Source organism: Notothenia rossii (genome assembly GCF_949606895.1).
Source record: "Notothenia rossii genome assembly, chromosome: 10".
Taxonomy (NCBI): domain Eukaryota; kingdom Metazoa; phylum Chordata; class Actinopteri; order Perciformes; family Nototheniidae; genus Notothenia; species Notothenia rossii.
The window spans coordinates 5,130,976-5,152,972 of NC_136908.1; the positions used below are offsets into that span (position 1 = coordinate 5,130,976).

Below are 21,997 nucleotides of genomic sequence, written 5' to 3' on the forward strand. Positions count from 1 at the left end.
GTGTGAACGTTACATTTCAATGTGGTGACCACGTTATTTCAACCATACAAAATCACGTGGCCTCCACGTAAATTGCCACGTTGTCACAACAACAGCATCACGTGGCTGTAACGTGGCAGCCACGTGCAATTGTTAGCTGGGGTGCCGGTAGCCTACTCAGTAAAATGCCGGTACTCAGCCGCCGGCAATATACGTATATATTGTAAACGCAACGCAGCACAAATGTGGGTCTGACTCTGGCTGTCTACATGACGTGGCCTGCCGACATTGCCACTTTCATACAGATCATACTAATGCCCTCGATTGGTCTCTGTGTGTCATTCAAGCTCGGGAGGGTGTGTGTTGGTGTATGTGTGGCGCGAGCGAGCGAGAAAGCGCGCGCACCGGTTACGTGTATTGTTGTTAGCATCTGGTGCTAGCTAGCTGCGCTAACGGATATCAGGAGCTGTTTCAACAACAAGGTGGAGGGAGGGTCCTTTGCTGTCAGACTCAGAGGCTGATAACTACAGCTCTGGTGAGGTAAATTACTCTCTGAGTCTTTAGATAGTTAACTTAGTTTAAGTTATCTCAGTGGGTCTCAAACGGTTCGGTCACCATATGTAAACAAATATTTCCATTTGAGGGGGTAGTGATTAGTAAAATATGCATGAATAATACAAACAAAAATGTTAACTAGGTGAAAAAAGGTAAGATAAACTTGTTGAGAGCTAAAACTAGTCTTTGCTGTTGCCTCAAAGAGGAGCAGGGGGGAGAGGAGGGAGACAGGAGAGGCCGATTCAGGAGCCCAGACACACTCACAACTATAAATGAACCAAAAACAAATAAATAAACAAGTTTCAATGTTTTTTCATATTGGATATTGTATGTTATTGGTTATGGCCATGTACTTATGATTTTATGATTATTTAAATGTATACATTTTTGTTTCATATGGGTGTAGTCTCTTTATTTCCCCCTCAAAATGCACCAGATTGATGCATTTAAGTCCAACATTTAAAAAAAAATCTTACCGGGGGAGCATGCCCCCGGACCCCCCTATAGGATTTGAGGCCCGGCCCCACTGTTCCCAAATAGATTTGCAATTTTTTTTAAATAGTAACCCATCTCCATATGTTTCTTTTTGGGTAGTAGATTTAAACTAGAGGGCTATCACTTTGTGCAGCAACGCTATTGACAAATAAATCCAGCAAAATGGCACAAAAAACTGGTAGTGGCCTCAGGGACGAGGAGTCATTTAACCAGCCAGTAGGAGTCAAGCTTTACTTTCTTTTATATCCATAAAGAAAAAGTAAATCTGTTTACAGTGGTTTCATTATGGATGTTGAGAGGTATCCATATATCTCTTCATTTTGCTCTCAAATTGCACCAGATTGATGAATCTAACTTCAATATTTAAGAAAAAATGTTCCCGGGGGAGCATGCCCCCGGACCCCCCTAGACTAGAGGGTGTCAGGTCCACTCCCCACTTATAAAAATAGCACTTTACCTAACCCTCTAATCTCAGATGCACCCTGAGTCATTTTGTTTAAGTACAGTGAGCCTTTCTAAAATATACAGTAAAGAGACAAACCCACCAGCATTATAGGATATACTATGACTTTGTGCCAAATACTTGTTGCTGATTTAGAGTACTGGCACCTTTTTTATTCCAATTCAAGCACTGCTTACAATTCAGTGTTTGATTTTTCTATATCAATGTTAAACTATATTACTACAAATCTATTATATTATGTCTTCATAATAAATTATGTTAATGAGTTTATTATGAGAACTTGTGCATAGATACATTTCAGTTTCTTCTCATTCATTTACAACTTTTCAGCGAATTTAGCCCATCTCCACTTGCTTTACTTGAACTTCTTTCACCCTATAATATCCCCTTTGGCTTATCTTGGCTTTTTTTTTAAATGTTCCAAATTATTTTTGATTGCAGATTTGATTCAAATCAGCGATGGATAAGACAGGATTGGTGATTTTGCTGCTTCTTGGTTAGTAAATTATTCAAACGTAAAGATTTGCATTCACTCAATTAACATGAGTAAATATGTTTTAGACTCACGGCCCGTCCACACTAAAAGCTTGGCGGCGGGCGTGTCTGAAGCTCGACCAGCAACCAATCACATGAATCTCCCGCCCCTGACACACAAGCAGCGGTTTGATTGGCTAGAGCTTGTACTGGCATATGATTTGATTGGCTGACGCTTCCACCGAAAGCTTCAGAAGCTTCAAAAGTTGAACATTGCTCAACTTTTGCAGCCTGAAACGCCAGGAAAGCTCCGCTCTGCTACCCACAATTCAGTTCGGCGAAAAGCGAGGCAACGTGACGTCACCCCATTCAAAGTGAATGGGCAGACGCGTTGGAAAACGTTTTTGAAGCTGTCGAAGCTGTAGTGTGGACGGGCCGTTAGACTTAGCAAGAGGTTCCGCAGCATTAAGAGCAGAACAGTCAGATTCTGTAATAGCTTTTTCCCCCAAGCCATCAGACTGCTGAATATCAAGTAGACCAGTAACATATAGATTACATTAGGCTGTGTAAAGCGCACATATTTTCTATATAGTATGTCTATTTTATTTATATGTATAGTAAGTCTTTATATTTTAAACGCACACTTTATCTTTAATGTTATCAGCACCACGTCACTTTAAAGTATTTATTTATATGTACAATTTTAGCAAGTTTTTATATTGTCCTGTTCCTGTAAGCCAGTACAACAGAATTTTTTTTTGATAGTACACTCTGTGTCTTGTTGAAATGACAATAAAGTATGTCTAAGTCTAAGTGGATAAGACAGGATTTGTGATTTTGCTGCTTCTTGGTTAGTAAATCTTTCAAACGAGTAAATATGTGTTATAACAGTCATTGTACTAATTTCCTTTCAGCACTATCTACGCTGTCTTGGAGTGTTACAAGAAAATACACATATTTTATGATGCAGAAAAACTGGCAGGAAGCTCAGAGTTACTGTAGGGAGAATTCTGGTGACCTGTCGACCTTTGAGTCTGAAGAGGAATGGGAAAGAGGGAAACAAGTATTTGAAATCACTCCTGGAGCATATGTATGGATAGGAATGTATTCTGACCATAGAGCCTGGAAGTGGTCCATTGATAACACATCTCTCTACGGGGAAGATGGCGACACTCAATTGGGAGTATGGTTTGATTTAGAAATAAAAAATCACATTGACAAACAGATCTGTGTGGAAATAACCTCGGGCACCCTGCATGTCCAGCCATGTGGTGAATTACTGCGCTCAGTGTGCTATGATGGTGAGTGTGCATGCTTTGAAATCATATTTAGTTTCTGAACTATTATTTAGAAACCAAATCATTAATGGTTATGAGCAGGACCTGTGAACTCATACTTGTGGTTTCTTGTCATTGTAAAAGTTATTTATTTTTTTGGTTGTTTTGTACATTTTGTTGGTACCACTTTACATAAGACTACCCTTATAAAGGGTTTACGAATACTTTGTAATTAATTAATTAATTAGGTTGTGAACACTTTATACATCATTAATAAGCTTTGATAAGACATGAGATGAACAGGGCAACTGTGACCGGTTGCTTGCCAAATAGTGAGCCCACATTTATCTGTACTGCTAAACCTTATATTGGCTACTTAGATTACTTCATCTTCTTCATCAGCCAGCATCCTTGGTGTCTGTTGTTCAAGTTGAATCTCGCTAAGTAGCCAATATAAGGATTAGTCATCTTGCCAAATAGTGAGCCTGTGTTGATGTATGAAAACTATGTAAGAACTGGTTTATAAATTATTCATATAGTGTTTACAACCTAATTCAAAACCTTAAACGCTTTATGAATCCTTTATAAGGGTAGTCTTATTGTAAAGTGGTACCAATTTTTTTTATTTGTTTAGAACATGACGCTGATGAAGATGATCTAATCTTTTATTTTCAAGAAAAAGGCACGCTAGAGGGGGACCAGAAAAGTGGCCCCTGTTGAACATGACAGACTATTTGAGAATTTATTTATGTCAATTTATTTTGTACCTTAAATGTTTTTTCTTGCATCTCTTTGTTATACTTATTATTATTATTATTATTATTATAAAAATGTTTCTGACATGTCCAATAAATATACTTAAAAATATATATTTCAAGTTGAGAATGTAATACATTATGATAAAGAACTGATGTTTGATTTCAGAGCCCAACAATAAGTACATCCCAGTTACGGTTCCAATGACCTGGTCGTCAGCCCAGAGTTACTGCAGGGAGAAATACACGGACTTGACCAGCATGAAAACCCAGCAAGAGAAGGAGGAGATCCTGAAGGTGACGAATGAGTCCTCCTGGTGGATCGGTTTGTCGGCACATCTCTGGAATTGGTCCGACCGGAGTAACGTTTCGGTCATGAAATGGTTCGGTACTGAGCCTAATGGTGGTGATTCTCAACACCCTGTAACGGCGCATCAGATAGGTTGGGCTGATGCTTACTGTTCTGGCAAAAAAGGATTCATCTGTTCAGGTGAGCATTCAAATTTAAATCCAGCCACATAAATGTATTTCAAATGTAATCAATCAATAAGGATGTATTTTTGTCAAAGCTTCACAAATGTTATCCCTATTCTGCAGTTACTGTGATGAAGCTGTTGAAGGTTGAACTGCAGTTTCAAGCATCCTTGGACCTGACTGATCCTTCAGTTCAGGAAGATGTTCGGAACCAAGTTAGTGTCAAAATCAAAGCAGCAGAACTGTGTGTTATTTTTATTACAAGCATTCTTCTTTCTTGTTGAATCCTGTTACCTAGACTACCCACAATGCAACCGCGTGAGTGAATCCTCAACACTTACGTTTCTTCATGGCCGTATCCAAACTTTTATTGATACGAAGGTCATAAATGTTTCGGTCCCCCATTGAGTGGTGCACGAATGAATCCTAAAACCCACACGAGTCAGCACCATAGTGCCACTAGTTGGCAACAGTTGAATGTGTCTTTTGAGAAGATGCCTGACGTAAGGTCTGAGGTTAAAGCATGCTGAAGACATTTTCAAATGTTGTTCTATGACTACCTATGTAATAAATACTACACTCATTAAGTTTAAAGTTTATATGCGTCATGAAAACAGTGGTTTCTGGCAAGTAAATGAGACAATTCAACTAATCGGGAACTAATTCGCAACATTAGCTATCTTTAGCTTAGCTATGTTGACGTGACACCATGCAGCCATGATGTGGTTTGTTTATAGCTGTTTACTTTTGGCGATTGCATTTACGCTTCAAAAATCATAGAAGTGGTGTTTATATTTAAAGACCATAACCATAGAGCTTATTTACTGCGTTATTGCGAAATTCAATCGTAAAATCCAATAGCTTTTTGTAAAGGGAACCTTGGAGATGCTAAATTACGGTGTCACCGTAACAAAAATATGTAATAACCGAACCTAGGGTTGTATTAGGTGTGTGAGGCCGTTCAACTCACAAAAAATGCTTCGACCATCAGTTGAGGAACAACCATACAAAATCCAATTTGGCAACATTATGAACAATTTCTACAAGAGACTGGTGTTAACCATTTGTTTTATTCTGTCTTATAGATGGAGAAACATTTGAGGGACAATGGGATCCATGAGGAGTTCACACTGAGATGGAGGAAACATCCAACTAGAAAAGTCTCTGAAGAAATGTAATCTATTGGTTCGTGTTCACCAACACGATTTTCACATTTTTTTCGTGTCACACAGAGCAATTTTAAAAGCAATGTAAATAATAACAATTTAGATGGAAAAAAAATATTCTTTTAAAATACAGATTTCAGTTTTCTGACACAGAACGATTTTACAAGCAATGTATTTCTATTGGTAGTATATTTTGTGCCTGCACCAAATAATAATAAATTAGAAGGAAACAAATATTACAAAAATACATATTTCAGTATTCTGAGGCTCTGAGCCATTTCATTTCCTCGCGGACGGCAAGAAAAGTCTGACATTATACAATTTAAAATAAAAACAATAATCGTGGCTTGATATTGAGTAAGAGCATGTTTTTATGAACCACACAGCTTCCGGTCTTCCAAGACCCGACCGGATGAAAAGACGTGCTGCAGGCACGAAACATATTACCAAAAGAAATACATTGCTTTTAAAATCGTTCTGTGTGACACGAAAAAAAGGGGAAAATTGTGTTGGTGAACACGAATCAATAGATTAAATTAATTTCTTGAATATAACATGAAATGCCGTGAGACTGGGTTGAATACAACCAACACAGTCTCTGCTAAACTGTGAAGCCTTTTTATTTAACCCTGTAAGGCCCCCGGTTGTAATTTTGTGAGCTGCATTTATTTTTCGAATTTATATCTACACCAATTATTAACTTTATGTGTGCTAAAGTGGAGCTTTAATTACTGCTTGCCCTTCTGATGTGCCAACCTTATGAACTTTACAACATACATCGTTGAAATTATATTGTATCGCTCTGAACAACAATGTATGCATAGTATGTTTTTTGAAGGTCCTAATGGGAGTTTGGTACATTTGAAGAAACAAAGTAGAGATGGTAGATCACAGTCTATTACTGTGCCACCATTTAGTCCGAGGCCTAATGCTGGAAATAAACTCAGAGGTTGTTAGTCATTATAATTAGCCTTTAAAACTAATTGTGTTTTTCGTTATTCTTCTTTGAATGTTAAGCTGAATGTGGAACGCACATATACGAGAGCAAAGAGGACTACAGTAATATGTGTGAATAAGTAGCACATTTTCTTCAACATTTGAGTTTAGATTGAAGTGGTACTTAATCTGTGGCTTTTAATTCTTGTTTTTCATTTTTATTTTTGGGATAATTACCTATAGATAATCAGAGATAGATATAAAACACATTAAATACACAGGTGCTAGCTGGTCTGTTCTTAGGAAGAGCAATAGGCGCGTTCACACCAAGTACATTTCCCACAAAGGTTCCTGAGAACTACGATTTAGTTGCGTTCACACCAAAAAGTCCCAGGAACTAAATTAGTTCTAGAGAACCTTTTTTACCCCCTTTTGCTAGAGAGCAGGGACTTTCGTGGGAGAAAAAGGTTCCTGTGTCTGATTGGCTGGGCGGAATGCAAACCACGCCCCGTCAAACTCCCAAAAACGTTTGTGAAGCCGCCATTTTATTATCATTATTAGCATTAGCATTAGCCCAGCGCAGAAACGCAGAGAGACTAACTTATGTCAACACAAAATAAAATGTGGGAGCGGTGGAAATGAGGACAAGCTGCTGGGAGTCCCAGCAGCTTCTACTGAAGCCAGTCCCTAACTCCGGGGACTTCCGGCCGGGGACTTCGGGTGGCAGTATACGCCGTGAAGTGGTTTGCGGCCTGCCAGTAAACCCAAAGCAGAAGAAGAAGAAGTGACGTCAGCGGCTTCTAGTGATGGGATTTATGGCTCTTTGAAGGGAGCCGGATCTTATGGCTCCGTTCCTTTCAAAGAGCCGTTCAAAAGAGCCGTTCAAAAGAGCCGTTTTTTTGGCGGGGTTACTTGGTTTGTCTGTGAAATAATCACCAGGATAATGATTGACTGTATTGCCAGACCTAATGTCAATAATCTGCTTTGTAAACACGACACAAGGTGGCGCCATATCCATGTCATTCATGTCAGTGAATGTACTACTTTGAATTTACCCTCCGTATGTGTTAAGTAAATAAAGTTGCCTTGCCTTGAATGAAATTCACGCAACTCTTAATATTAGATACTGTGTTTTTAAGTGGCGATGGAGATCATTTGTTGGCCCTGCTTTAAAGGATATTTTGCCTTTACAAATGGTGCGCTTTTTTGGTTGAAGTGCATCAAAATGCTGCTGCGTTTTCGCGTTTGGCTCATTTTCCATCCAAAAAACACGTCGTCTAGCTGTCCTGTAGCCTACCACTTGTTATGACTTCTCTCTCTCGCGTATTCCGTTAAGACCCACCCCATCTCACTCCTCCTGCTGAAACCTACTAATCAGAGTAGGGGCGGGTCTTCACAGAATACGTTTGGGGAACAAAATCAAGCTTTTTAACTGGCGAGTGTATTTTGTCAGGCAGTGAGTGCGGACTAACAATTGAACGATAACAAGAACGGCTCTCACCAAGTACGACTCGGTTCCCCTCGTTCATACCAAAGAGCCGTTCAAAAGAATCGGCTCGTTCGCGACCGACACATCACTAGCGGCTTAATTTGCCTAATCCACCCCCAGGAACTGATTTCCGGTGTGAACGCGATCTGTACTTAGTTCATCAGAACTAAAGAGAGAAAAACATGGCGCCAGAAAGACCAGACAATACACAGGGAGGAAAACATGACAAGGAGAACAGAAAAACACCCACTACCAGACACACAAAACTAAAATCGTGACACATGCAAGTTTTAAGACATATTGATAACCTCATTCTTCGTGAAGTCATTTACATATTCGTATATATAATTCACCACCTCCACAGGCTCCTTGTTCTTATTGACAGAATAGATTTGTCTTTGACGTGGTTTGACTTTGTGCCTGCTGCTGGAGCTAAATCCCCGAGCTCCCCTTAGTCTCCTCACGAGACAGCATCTAATGAAACATTTAAATATTTATGTGTTGAAAGTTGTTTACCTCCCTCTCTCTGGTGCACCGGGGAGTGGACGAGGGGAAAGCTGACTCTCACTCTGGTCTCTTTGAGCAATGTCCTTTCTCTCGTGTTTCATTCAAACCTTGAAAATAAAGAATAAAGAACCTTTCACTCTTCCCTTTTCAGAGCTTCTGAATTAATGAAGGTGAGAAAGGGGGTTGGTATTGTAATCTTTTGAAGGGAGGGTAGTCTGACTTTTTTGGGGAGCATGGAAGGGACTTTTATTTGTTTTGTCACTCCAGGTACATTTTATTTCTTGGAGAATTTATTTTATATAATTTGTTGGTAACACTTTATATTAAGGTACACTTATTCAACATCAACTAGTTGTTAATTAACATATTAGAGTCAAACTACTAGCCTACGTGTTATGAACAAGACTTAGAAATACCACTTTTTTGGTTATTTTGACACAATTAACACTTTGAGATTCATGTCTTGTTAGATAAGAATAGATGGGAGAATTAGTATTCTTGTGGTACTGCTGCCTTATTAGGCCCATATTGAGCATATTAAGACCAAAACTCATGTACAATAACTTCCTTACTATAAACAAGCACTCAGAGGGTTTTTGAGGAAAGACTCAACTAATGGCGTATCACTTGTAGAATATGGTCATGTAGAACTAGGCATTAATGACTAATAAAGAGCCAATATACTGCTAATATGCATGTTAATTAACAACTAGTTGATGGTGAATATGTGTACCTTAATATAAAGTGTTACCAATTAGTAAAAAAATAGGTTAGGGTTAGGGGGGTTAGGGTTAACGCCCCTAAAGATGGTTCATACGTTTTTTCAAGCTATTTCCTGTCATTGGGAATGGAATGCAAATCTTAGACACAACTAAATTATTGCCAAGCATTTTAAATGAGTGGATAATGAAAGTTCATTTATATGATATTAATGAGATTCGTGAAATTACCGAACATTTTGAAGGACTTTGCTCATCACTGCGCCATGTTTTTCAACAGCAAAGGACTAAACTATACCACACCATAGTTCATGCAAAGAACTATGGTGGCCCCTAAGAACTAAACTCACAGAAGCAAGAGAAAAAATATTAAAAATATTAACGTGTTGTGTTCAAAAGCTGTTACTGTTACCGTTAAATCAACCATGGTGTTGATTTATCTCAGTCCAAAACACACAAAAAAAATGTGTCCAATATTGTTTTGACTACATCATAACTAACTTACCATGCATTCATAACCGTACAATCCTGTTGTAATTTAATTGTATGGCCCCAAAAAACATTACACCACATATTTAAGTAAAACATGTGATTCAATTCACTCATTATATTTCCTCTTGTGAAGACAGTGGATCATTACGTTATCTGATTATAATAGACTAATATTATTAGAATACAATTTCCCCCAAAAAAGGTTATAAATGATTGTTACTGTGGATGAAGGGGGAGGGGTGTCTAAAGTCAAAGATGCATCTTGATTGGGCCAAGTTTGACCCTGTGTCACCCGAAACAATTCTGCTGGGTCTCTCCAGACCTGAACACCAAATGATACACTTTTTTTTTTAGAGACCTTCAGACTTGGCTAAAATGGTCAAAATGAGTTTTGTAGTGTTTATAGCTGTTGTGGAGGATATCATGAAGCTTGGTTCCAATAAAAAGAACTAGAGCGTAGTTATTATATCATTTTAACTTGAAACGGGTCACAGGAGACCCGAACACAACATCAGGGTAAAAAAAAGGTTCACGGTAAAAAGGCAAAAAATCTCAAATCCAGAAATGAAACAGTTTTCTGCAAAACATACAGATGATGCAACAAAAGTAAGGGTCAATCCAAGTCAAAAAATATTCAAATACAAAAAACGTAAAGTAGTTAATCAAATATTAAGGAAAAAAAGTAAATATTCCTGAAAAATAACACAAACAATGAAATTCCACTGAAAGACTAGCAGCTTGAGTCTGTACATTTCTCTCTATTAGGAAATAAGCTTAATGTCTTTCTTTATGAGAGTTGGATGAACAGATTGACACCACTTTCAGATCTTTGCATACAGAAATGGAAACCAGACAGTTAGCTTAGCACAATAACTGGAAGCAAAATGCTAAGCAGGACTTCCTTGTTGCGAGGTTATAGCTATATTTGTTTAATCCATACCAAATCTCTAAAAACTACAGCTGTGTTTTCCAGGATCGGCTCAGGCACCAGTGGACCTGGTTATTCACACTCAGCTTTAAAAAATCACTGCTCATTCTCTGCTCCCCTCCAAGCATTTACCTGCAGTTTCTGTTTTTTCATCCGGTGGGTTTCATGTTCTGCTTTTGCTGGCTCTAATTAAGTTTCCCCGTGAAATTAAACAGAATCCTGACATCAAGATAAACCTAGAAGTGTTATAAACCGAAAAATATGTTCCTATGTTGTTATTAAAGGCTGGGTTTATGAGCTACAAAGCTAATAAAAATGTCAATCAAGACCAGAAATATATGGAACCGAGAACTTTATTAATGGAAGCTTCATCGAGGCAGAAAAGCATCTTCGTCATACACTGCAATCTACCATGGAAAACATACGCCTCTAACAGGGTAGAGTTCAACATGTACCGCTGATTGGATTTCTGCAGGTAATGAGAGCAACTTGTCAAGAAAGGCATGTGAAAAGCATAGATCCCTGTACACCCTCCGAACCAAAGGCAACCGCTTTCTCTTTCAGGCAGAAAAATAAGATGTTACTCGAGCACTGCAACACAGATTAGATTCTCGCTGGTATCATTTATCTGTAACTACATATAGAGGCAATATACATCACCTATTGAGAAATGAAAAAATATTCTCCCTGCATAATAATAAATATGGAAAAATTAAGGTAGCTATAACTATTGTGAGATTCAAGATGCTGTTAAAGTTACCATCATCAATTACAGAAAAGTTGCATTTTGCACAGAAATGTTAGCAAAAAGGCAAGCCTCCACAAAGAGAGATGAAAGAAGTGTTTCTATTTATATGTTGTGCCTTCTTAGCTGGCTTCCTACAATGATTAATTAAGTTGGAGATCGTCCAATATGCATAGCTACTAAAGTGGTAGAGTACTTTTATATGTGAATTGGTATCCTTTGCATATCCTTGCCAAAAATGGCTTTTGTTTCACATACATGGTATTTTTTATAATAGTGTGTACACTCAAATTAGTTCATTTCATTTTCATTCATGTTAATTTAGCCTTGGAGGCATTTAGGTGTACTTTTATGTAATTACAGTATATAGTATTTAGCCTGTTAATGCAGGACTCTGGTTATGACAATAATCCATAACCAAGCAAACATTTCTTTTTTAGGACTGCGGTCCTTTTGGATAATGCAGGACGCAACACACTTAAAGGTGGGGGAGGTACGTTTGAGAAACCGGCTCGAGATACACTTTTTGTTATATTCCATGGAATGCTCTTAACATCCCGATAGCAATGAATATCTGAAGTGCTTTGACAAAGAATCCATTAAAAAATCTCATCTGTGGAAGCCGTGGTACTGTAAAAAGCACGACCAATCATCTGGGCCGGACGGCTAAAGTAACTGGATGGCCTACCTGCCTGTCAGCCTTCCATCTGTGCACAAACTTATCTCGTGCCCTCATTGGTCATGTGCACGTTCGTGTGTGTTGGAGGAGGGGCTCTGTAAGGAAGTAGCAGATTTCTGCCGGCTGTGTATTTTCAAATTCTTTCGCACTCGAGCTGGGCTGAAGTCGAATAGTCCATTTAGTTTAGGAACCTTCCTAACGGAGTGAAATAACCCGGAAGTCCATCAGTGGCAGCCATGATAAGTGCCGTTCGAATTCTCTAGATGATAGGAAAGGAGGTTTCAAACTTCCTTTATAACCTCCTTTAGCTTAGGAACCACTGAACCTCCCTTACCGAAAGGAGAGGAGAAAATGCTGCCCCACAATGCCTTGCGGCCGCAGCATTTGCCGTCACACACCAGTCGGCCGTTCACGGAAACAACCGATTATGACCGAGAAATTATATCATGAAAGTTACGGTGCTTAATAAGTATTTAAAAAACGTAGGCCTATGTGGTAAGTTGCCAAAGTACTTTGTTTTGAACGTGCATCAGTATTATAATCAAAAAGACACATTTGAATGTTAGTTTTTACTGAAATGATCAAATAAAGTAAACATTTCACTGTGTTTACCGAGCTGTGTGGGGTTTGTTCAACTTTTAAAAGCTGTTTGAATGGTGATGCACACAGTGATAGATGTTAAGGACTAACGTTTATAATAAATACATTTGTATTTATTTTAAGATATTTTCATACAATCATACGTATTGGGATCATTTGCATTAATGTGGACCGGAGGGAGAGGGTGACGAGCATAAATTTCACTTTCCTTTTTTATTTCGATTCCAACTTTGGTCATGAAGAATATGTTTCTCTGTTGTTCACTTTCATAAAGCAACAGCATCAGAGCATGGTGCAGAGTCTCTAGATGAGTTTACAGTAGTCCCTCGTTCTTATTAAACATCCATGTTGTAGTCCGCTGTATAGAAAACTGTAGTTTCCATAGTTTCCCAACAGCAGCAGACGCACATTTATGACGTCCGCTGGCGCATCATAAACACGTCTGATAGTGAAAGTGCAGTCGGATTCTCAAAAGTACCGCAGTCTCTTCTCCTAAGTCCTTTTGAATTCTCCTATCCACTATCCCTTAACCCCGTGACGTTTCACTCAGAGATCAAGGAATAGGAGATAGGGTTAGACGTTAGGAGCTGATTTTTTTTGATTATCCGACCGCAACCCTGGTTTCTCCAAAATTACCTACCCCACCTTTAATGAAGCAGATGTAAATTATAAAATAAAGAAAAAAGTAATTCAATGCAAATACTTTCCATGTGATTCATAATGATGATGAATGACTGTTTTAGAGGATCTGACGATGAATTTTCTTTAAAGAGACAAAGTGAACCTAGCGTGTAAGTGTGTGTGTGTGTGTGTGTGTGTTGGCTCACACACTGTGAAGCTAATGTGTCCAGACACCTTGCGGGTCCCGGAGTGACTCTTGCAGTAACAGATCAATCAGAGCTAGCTGAGTAGACAAGCTCCCCACGCCTCCATTGTGATACCATTATCTTCCATTTAGGAAGGAAAAGTCATATTGATTCTTGCCATTATGTCACTGCAAATGTGGCTCTATTTTGCTCTTTCGGAGTTCTCCATTTGCCTGGAAGGTGAAAGCCAAAAGCTCTGAACCTGAGAAGGGACTTTTCCCACAAATAAATAGCTACATGGCTCTAAGTGCTGCACAAATGTGTCAAGTGACAATTACATCGATTTTTTAAAATTGTTTTATGAGTTGTTGAAAGCCCATTTTTTCCAACACCTGTGTCTTTGGAAGTGAATTTCCCATTCATTCAATCGATTAACGCTTCAAAAAATAGTTTTATACGTTTTTAGATGGGACATGAGCCAGATTAAAACTCACTGTGAATACATATTTGACAAAGATCGCTTGTCATCACGCTGGGGAAAAAAACATTTTAAAATAACCCTTATTAATCTAAAAGAAAAACAGATTTCCCAACTGCATGTTTTGCCTTAAATGTTTTGAGAGACCTATTTCTGTGAAGTATTTCCGCAATAAAAGTGAACGTTTCCAAATGAGCGGTCATATACGTAGCTCTAGTTCAACATTTGGGAACAGACCATGTGCGGACATCGTGGTAAAGCCTTCCCTAGATATTCGTGGTTACATTTAGACCATCATCACGCATGATGAATGTACTGAAACATTGCTACCATATTTTTGTGAAAAAATGAGGACAGTTTGCTGGAGATTATTTCAATTTCTTCGAGCTACACATTTGTCCCATGAAATGGATTGAGCTCAGTAGAACTTCTGAATGACGTCTCATAAAGTTATCATTCTACTTTTCACCATGACTAATATAAAAACAATTGGATTTTCATTAACATAAACCAACTGATGAGCGAAGTGTATGTACTCTAAGGCTGTGCATGATTCAGAACAATCTCTAAAGAAAAGAGACACAGCCACACAACTAGTGAGATGAATACTCACATTGAGGACCTTATGACAGAATGTTTCTATTGATTAGCCATTTGTAAACAGTGGGTGAGCTTTTATCAAAATGTACAGCAGAGTTCGGATTTGTGAATAATAGAGAGAACATGACACTGACTGTAGTTGGCCTGGAAAAGTGATGGAGAGCAGCTGTGTTGCCACAGAGGGGGGATGGAGGAGGATAAAGAAAGTCCAGAGAGACAACAGGGGGTCGAGGTTACACTGAACTCACAGTGTTAGTGGGGACAGCGAAAGCTTTTCATTAGCTAACACATATTGAACTCTCCTACTGAGGGACAAGAATAAGTCATTGATAATCATAAAACCATGGGCAGTTATTGTTTGTCCCTGTACAGCCAGCATAAAGAAATGCCAGAAGGACACTCGAATATGGAATTAATTGCCATAAGATGCACTGCTTATAGCTTTAATGGTGTCTAAAGAAAATGATCCGTCAAAGCAAAGTAGGTAAATGGACTGCTTTTTATGGAGCGCCTTTACCTTACTGGACAAAGCGCTTTAAAATGTACCTCTCATTCACCCATTCATACACTTAAACAAATAAAAATTGGGTTCAGTGTCTTGCTTAAGAACATGTTAACCTCCTGTTACTTACACAACTCACAAATGAGTTATAGTCTCCATTTGTCTATCAAAATAGATGTCTGGTTCGGGAAGCTGTGTTATAAATTCTTCATAGACTTTTTCCAATATTACTCATTCACTAACTTCACGCTGCTTAGCCTATCCCGTTTTTACTGGGAATATGTCAAAGCACAGAAGCTAAAAAACATTTAATGGGACTTAAATCAAAGTTTATTTTTTTCACTTTCTCTTTTATTAGGAAATAGCCACAGATGTATTAATCCTATGGTAAAGGCGTGGCCCCTTATCCTCTCATCTCCTTCCAATCCAGACAATTACTTTTGACCAGTTGTTTGATTCATAATTTATGTAAATAAAGATGCTTTTAAATAGTCTCTGATTTGTCTAATAAAGTCATTGTTGTTTTTCTATAGAAGCTGACATAGTTAGCACAACACTCACACTTTAAATTAAGAAAGTTTTTTCGAAATAACCACAACAGAGAACTGCACAACAAGATGGCGGTGTGGAGCTCCGCGAACGTTTCTTCACTACGGATCTATAAATAGATCTCTCCATTGATAGTTTCGGCATCTTGAATATGAGGGGAAATTGGAGGGATTAAGCCAGACATAGTAGACTCAAATGAGGAGTCTACTGTTCACAGAAATAAGGGACTTGAACGCACCAGAACTGTAAGTGAAGTGAGCATCTTGTGTTTGTTTTTACTAGTTTGCTAGCTTGTTAGCTTGTTAGCTTATTAGCTTGTTAGCTTATTAGCTTGGAACTGTCAGTGCCTTGTACAGCTGAACTGGTTGTGAAACATAGACTTAAGTTGCAGAAGAAGTCCTGGCTTCAAAATCTTACGTATGTAAAACTTTAAAAGTATTGGCATCAGACAAGTAAAGTATACTAAAGCTGTTAGATAAATATGGTGGAGTAAAAAGGGCAATATTGGCGTTCACAATGTAATGGAGTAGTTGTATAAAGTAGCATACAATGAAAATACTCTAATACTAAATACAAGTACATCAAAATTAAGTATAGTAGTACTTACAAAAGTTTAAAAGACTGTAAATGCATGTTGGTTTTTGGTGCATTGGGCAGTGATTGTCTTATACATTTATGATGTATCTAATCTAGTTTGCCCAGCTGTGTTTGTATCTCAGCTTTTCAGTGAAGTGCAAAAACATATCCCTCTTCAGTTTAGTAATGTGAAACCACCTGTACTGATACATTTTGTACAGATACTATTTAAGTTTTATAAACATTGTGTCTCAGAGCTTATTTCCTGATTTTTTTCAAAACCCATTGTTATTTTTAAGAGAACCAGTGGAATTATAACTCTCAGGTCAAATTGCATCCGTGCACAACGCTATTTTAAATAATGAAAGGTGAGGTGCAACATAGAAAATGACAATGAAAGGGAAGCTAATAAAGTCTTAATTGGTGTGCTGCACCTGCTGGCATTGACACCGGATTGTAAAATAAACTAATGAAGGTATGCATGCTGTGCCAAAGTGCAAGTGTGTGCCTGAGAACAATAATGTATTAGTGTGATGGTTGATTGGTGCAATAGTCTTGTATTTAAAGTCTGGGTCAGGTTTGCAGTTGGTTTGGAGATGATGGCTAATGAGGGGTCAGTTCTGATGCTGATTAGCAGTTAAGGGGTTGCATAGCAAAACTAGAAAGATGCTGGATAGAAGATGAACAATTACATCCAATTGTGTATTGTGCATAGATGATGAAAAATGATACAAGTTATGTGTTATTATAACTGTTAATATTTAACACATTGAGATTGCAAAATGAATTATGTATTATATTAGCAGCCGTTGAGAATTAATATGGCAAGGACACGTTTTCAAAAGTTGCATGAAATACAATCCAGGTAGTCCAATGTGGGTAATACCATCCATTCGTTCTATTTAAATTTATGGATTACACAGTTTATGTTACAAAGTAATGTACCAACAATCTACCCAAACATATTTGACCGTGGATGATGTGGTGTGTTGGCGGATGATGTCGCATTGTGTTGCAGGAGAGGTTGAGCCAGATTTAAATCCACTGTCGTCTGTGTGGCATTAGCACTGCTTCAACATGTTTGTAAAAGCAGTGCTAATGTTAGTCTTAACAAAAGCTTTAGAAACCTGCAGATCTGATTATAATTGAACCAGTTAGGACACTGACAATACTTTTTATGTTTTGAATTTTTAACCCAAAACCTTTTTAAAATAACTTTTTATTAAAAACTTTGGCAGTTCAACATAAGCACTTATTTTTGCACTTATCAAAATCAGATTACTTAATTTTTTTCCTGGGATATATTTTCTAACAATTGTTCAATTTTAGAATACAATAATTATTTCAAGTTCAAGTGAGAAATGTGCACATTGTAATGCAATATTTAAATATATATCAACAATTAATATTTAAAATAATATGAATTACTATATGTACAGTATTAGGATCATTAATAATAATAACTTTACAGAAAAAACGTACTTTATTACTCCAACGTAAAACACTATGCCAAATTAAAATGAGTATTACCCAAATATTATTAATAATTGCCTCTGTGATCAAATTACAAACCAATAAAAGCACACGCCACATAGATGAGACGTATCAGAGCCAGGGTTGCATATTTTCTGAGTTTTGTTTGTGTCCAAAATGTGTGTGTGTGTGTAGTGTGTAATCGTTTAAGGGGCGTAAGAGACGCCGGGAGGGACCTCAGGAAGCACTGTAATCGGGACTCAGCACCCTGACTGAGCAACAGCCGGCGCCACAGACCGAGCCTCTTCACACATCAGAACCCCCAGCATGCACACAGCAGGTCTAGTGTTGCTAATCACTTTAAATCGTCACATTTGTGTGCCACACTTGGGCAAGGCTGCACTACGGAAGTGCTGCACAGTTACCTTTAAAGAAATCATCTGGATTTGTTGTTTGAGAGAGGAGTCCCACTGTTGGCTCCAATGAGTGGTCGCCTAAGCAGGAAAATGTTTATAATCATTATCTAAAACGGAAGCTTTGCTCCCTAAGACGCCCGAGTATGATGTTGTCCCTCTCCTGTAGTGTGTTATAAAGATGTTGGTGCATGTAAAGCAGGGGTGTCAAACTCAAAAACACAGTGGGCCAAAAAAAAAAAAAAATGGGTACTAGTCGAGGGCCGGACTGGTTCAATGTTTATTGCAAAAAGTATTGAAATGAACTTATTGCACATATTAAACCTGGAACTAACAAAGCTTAAAGGGGACCTATCATGCAAAATGCACTTTTTTACGTCTTTTATACATGAGTATGTGTCCCCGGTGTTCCAGGGAACTCACCAAGTGTCAGAAAATACAACCCTCTCTATTTTCCTCCATACCCAAATCTCTAAAAACAGGGCTGCAACGGTTTTGATACATGTGGATTCTGATTTGCACCTCTATGATGTCACAGAGGTGCACTCCACCTGTATGGTCAACTCTCCACCTATCAGGGGAATGAGAGGTTGCCGTGGCATGGCAACAGCATAGTAACATTACGCTTGTGCCTCGCCCCCTCCTTTGCAGGGGGGGGGGGTGGGGGGTGTCAGCTCCAGCTCATGCAAAGACAGAGCTGGAGTGAGGCAAAATGAGGCATGGCTAAAATGCATGATCTGTTTGGTATTTTGAAAAATAAAACGTATAAATATACCTTATATAGGTATGGCCCTACAATATATTATTCAAATATAGCATGATAGTTCCCCTTTAAATTATTGCCTATAAAAACAACATTAAACATTAAATAATCAGTTCATTCATTTCTTATGGCTCTATCTGCAGCTTCTCCAGAGTCATTTCTTATGATAACATTTTTCCACAGGCCAACAACAGCTTCAACAAAACTATTTCCCTCAAAGAGAAATCAAACATGCCCTGTTGTCGTGAGAGAGAAAGTGCAGAAGGAAACATCCATTAAACTCAGTGTGCTGCTCTGTGATGCTAGTTCAGATACTTGGCATCTCATCTTGGGTGCAAGGTCATCAATGTTTGGGCTCAGGCTCTGAGCTGAGGAGACCCTCAGGATGGAGTGAAGGTGTGCGTGTAATATACCGGCGGGCCAGATCTAAAAGTAATTAGAAATTATCCTGCGGGCCGAACTTAAATCCAGCAAGGGCCTGATTTGGCCCCCGGGCCTTGAGTTTGACACATGTGAGGTAAATGATCTGCAAAGGCTAAAATCCATGTGTTCGCTCCAGAGGGAGTTTTTCCTCTGCCTTAAACACATCGTATGGTCGTAAGCAAAGCATGTAAACATTTCACAGTAGAGGCACAACATACAAAATTGAACCTGAAAATAAGAATAATAATGTAAGTCCTACTTAAGAGTCATTTACTCTTGTGTAATTGTAATCTGCAAAGCCGCTTTTGATAGGTTGTTTGATTTTAGCCAAATGCATGTGTTTGTAAAGTAGTGAAAGGATAACTGAGACTTTAACGAACCATGCCTAATTGAATTGATCAAGATAATCAATTGTTTTTTGAACTTATCATCCACCACCGAGCAGGGTTCTTACGGTCATTAAAAACCTGGAAAAGTCATGGAAATTCAAAATGCTAATTCCAGGCCCTGGAAAACAATATTTTTCTCAAAGTTTTGGAAAAGTCATGGAAATATAACTACAGTTGCATCAAATATAATTTATATTTGATCTAATAGCCGAAATAGTAATACAATAATGACAATACATACTGTATCGTATAGTAATGAAACGTAAAATGACATTTAACTGACGAGGTGTTTTGCTGGTAAGAGATTTGAGTTGCTTTAACGTGTAGAAGCTAGTAAGCCTACTATTTGATTTGTTTTAGATAGGCACATGTTTCATAATGACCTTATTTTCCTGTTCCATGTTAAAATAAACCATTTTCAGTGGTACAGCTGAGAAAGAGTAATTTTTTTGGTCATGGAAGATTAGGTAAAGGTCCTGGAGAAGTCATGGAAAATCATTGTTGAAAAAGTGTATGACCCCTGATCGAGGCATGTTAGAATAAAGTTGACGGTGTGAGTAATTGATGTACAAAACATTGATTATTATTCAGATATACTGTTTTCCAGCCAAAGGACTGAATGAAAATCTTGGGCAAACGGCCCCAGCTGTGTACCTGAATGGAAGGTCATGGAGGCAGCTCCATGAATCAGCTCGGCGGGGGTTAGCCTGCCACAGATCTCCATGATTTATCCCCGGCAGGAGGGAGCAGCCATGAGAGGAGGTCAGGTGCATATAGTATGCAACTGAGAACACACATGCTGCATGTTCACCTGTACCTGCACACATAATAAGGGGGCCCTAGAGTATACCTGACCACACATGCATAAACATAAATACACACAAATGGTACCCACAAGGTTATTAGCAGCACTTGTATTCCCTTGTTTGCTTCTAACCAAGACAAACTGCCAACAAAAGGCTGATAACCAAAGCTATCCATCATTAGAGGCGTTTGGGGGTGCTGGTTGATTAAAATGGGTGCTAAGCAGTTACAGAGGACAAGGTGGGGGTGAGGTGATTCCAAGCAGAGGTCTGGGACAAATACGACGAAATCTACAGGACTTCCTTCGCATCGTTAGAAATTGGATTAGATGCAAAACAAGCGAGAAAGAACGCAATAAAATTGTTTTCTGCTATTTTTATTTCTACTGAAATGATTGTAAGCAAACATTGTGGGTGAATTTATCCTGACCTTAACACATTGCCACCGTAGTTAATCACTAACAATGTAAGCATTGAAGAGTTGTAGCATTGATGCTATTTTTAAAGAATGCTCCAAAATAAAAAAAAGCATTTGAAGGTCACGGCGACTCAGCACGGCATGAAATGAGCTTTCCACATTCATTGTAAAATGTCCAGTCGCAGTTTGCCTGTGAAGTTACCGTCGTGCTGTAATGTCTCTTGTTGTGGTTCTCTCTGTAAGCCTGGGCATTTTACCAGCACATGTTTCTATTCAATTCAAAATAGGATCATGCACTCCCAGAATAACACACACAGTTGTTGCTACACGGTGTCCACAGTGTACTTCTCTTCTTGCAGCAAAGTGCTGATGAAGATGTGAGATAATCCCTGATGCACCGACCTGAAGAAAGCAATGTTGGAAAGTAAATATACTATATCAGAGAGCGGTTGTTTGTCTTTTTGATCTTGGTGAGGACATGCAGTTGCAATAAATAAAGATGTCTACAACTGAGGATACAGTACATTTTAAAGCATACTGTACAGGAGGAATATAATATATAACAAATTGTACCAATATTAGTTTATGATCATAAAAATCCATGTCAGATGATATGCAAGTGCAGTCATGCATGATTGAGCTGGTAAAACAAAACATTAACATCATTGTTGGGGTGATGAGTTTGATTTTGTACTTATTAACACTAGGCTTTGATCAAGCACACCCATGCACACGTTCACACACACGGCTAAACAAAGACAAACTCCCTGCAGACAACGAGGGCAAGCATGCAGGCAGGAATAAATCAGAGCTCCAGCCAGGCAGATGAGGCGTATTTCACACTCAAGGAGTGGCCTACTCAGCAGGCACCAGGGATCATTAATCTGCAGCAGACAAGCCCTCTGGCCTGACGCTGGCTCAGGTAGACCTGAGCGGCTGGGCCACGAGCCTCCAACACTAATGGTCTCATTGTGTTATCAGCTGTCAGACAGTGCAGAGCGTGTGCCGTTGACCTGAATGGAAGTTCACCCGTGCCAAGAGCCACGGGGCCTGCTGTGGTGTTTGAGCTGG

At 38.6% G+C, this 21,997-nt stretch overlaps 1 protein-coding gene across 1 annotated transcript; it reads left to right on the forward strand.

Annotated features, from left to right (window-relative positions):
• The first annotated feature begins 1,939 nt into the window (after window positions 1–1,939).
• LOC307020949 (putative C-type lectin domain family 20 member A) lies at window positions 1,940–6,653 on the forward strand. The gene is made up of 5 exons (XM_079652643.1): window positions 1,940–1,988; window positions 2,881–3,267; window positions 4,168–4,488; window positions 4,596–4,687; window positions 5,558–6,653. Exons 1-5 carry the CDS (start codon window positions 1,952–1,954, stop codon window positions 5,648–5,650), a joined length of 930 nt encoding a protein of 309 aa, XP_079508769.1. The 5' UTR covers window positions 1,940–1,951; the 3' UTR covers window positions 5,651–6,653.
• Window positions 6,654–21,997: the final 15,344 nt, after the last annotated feature.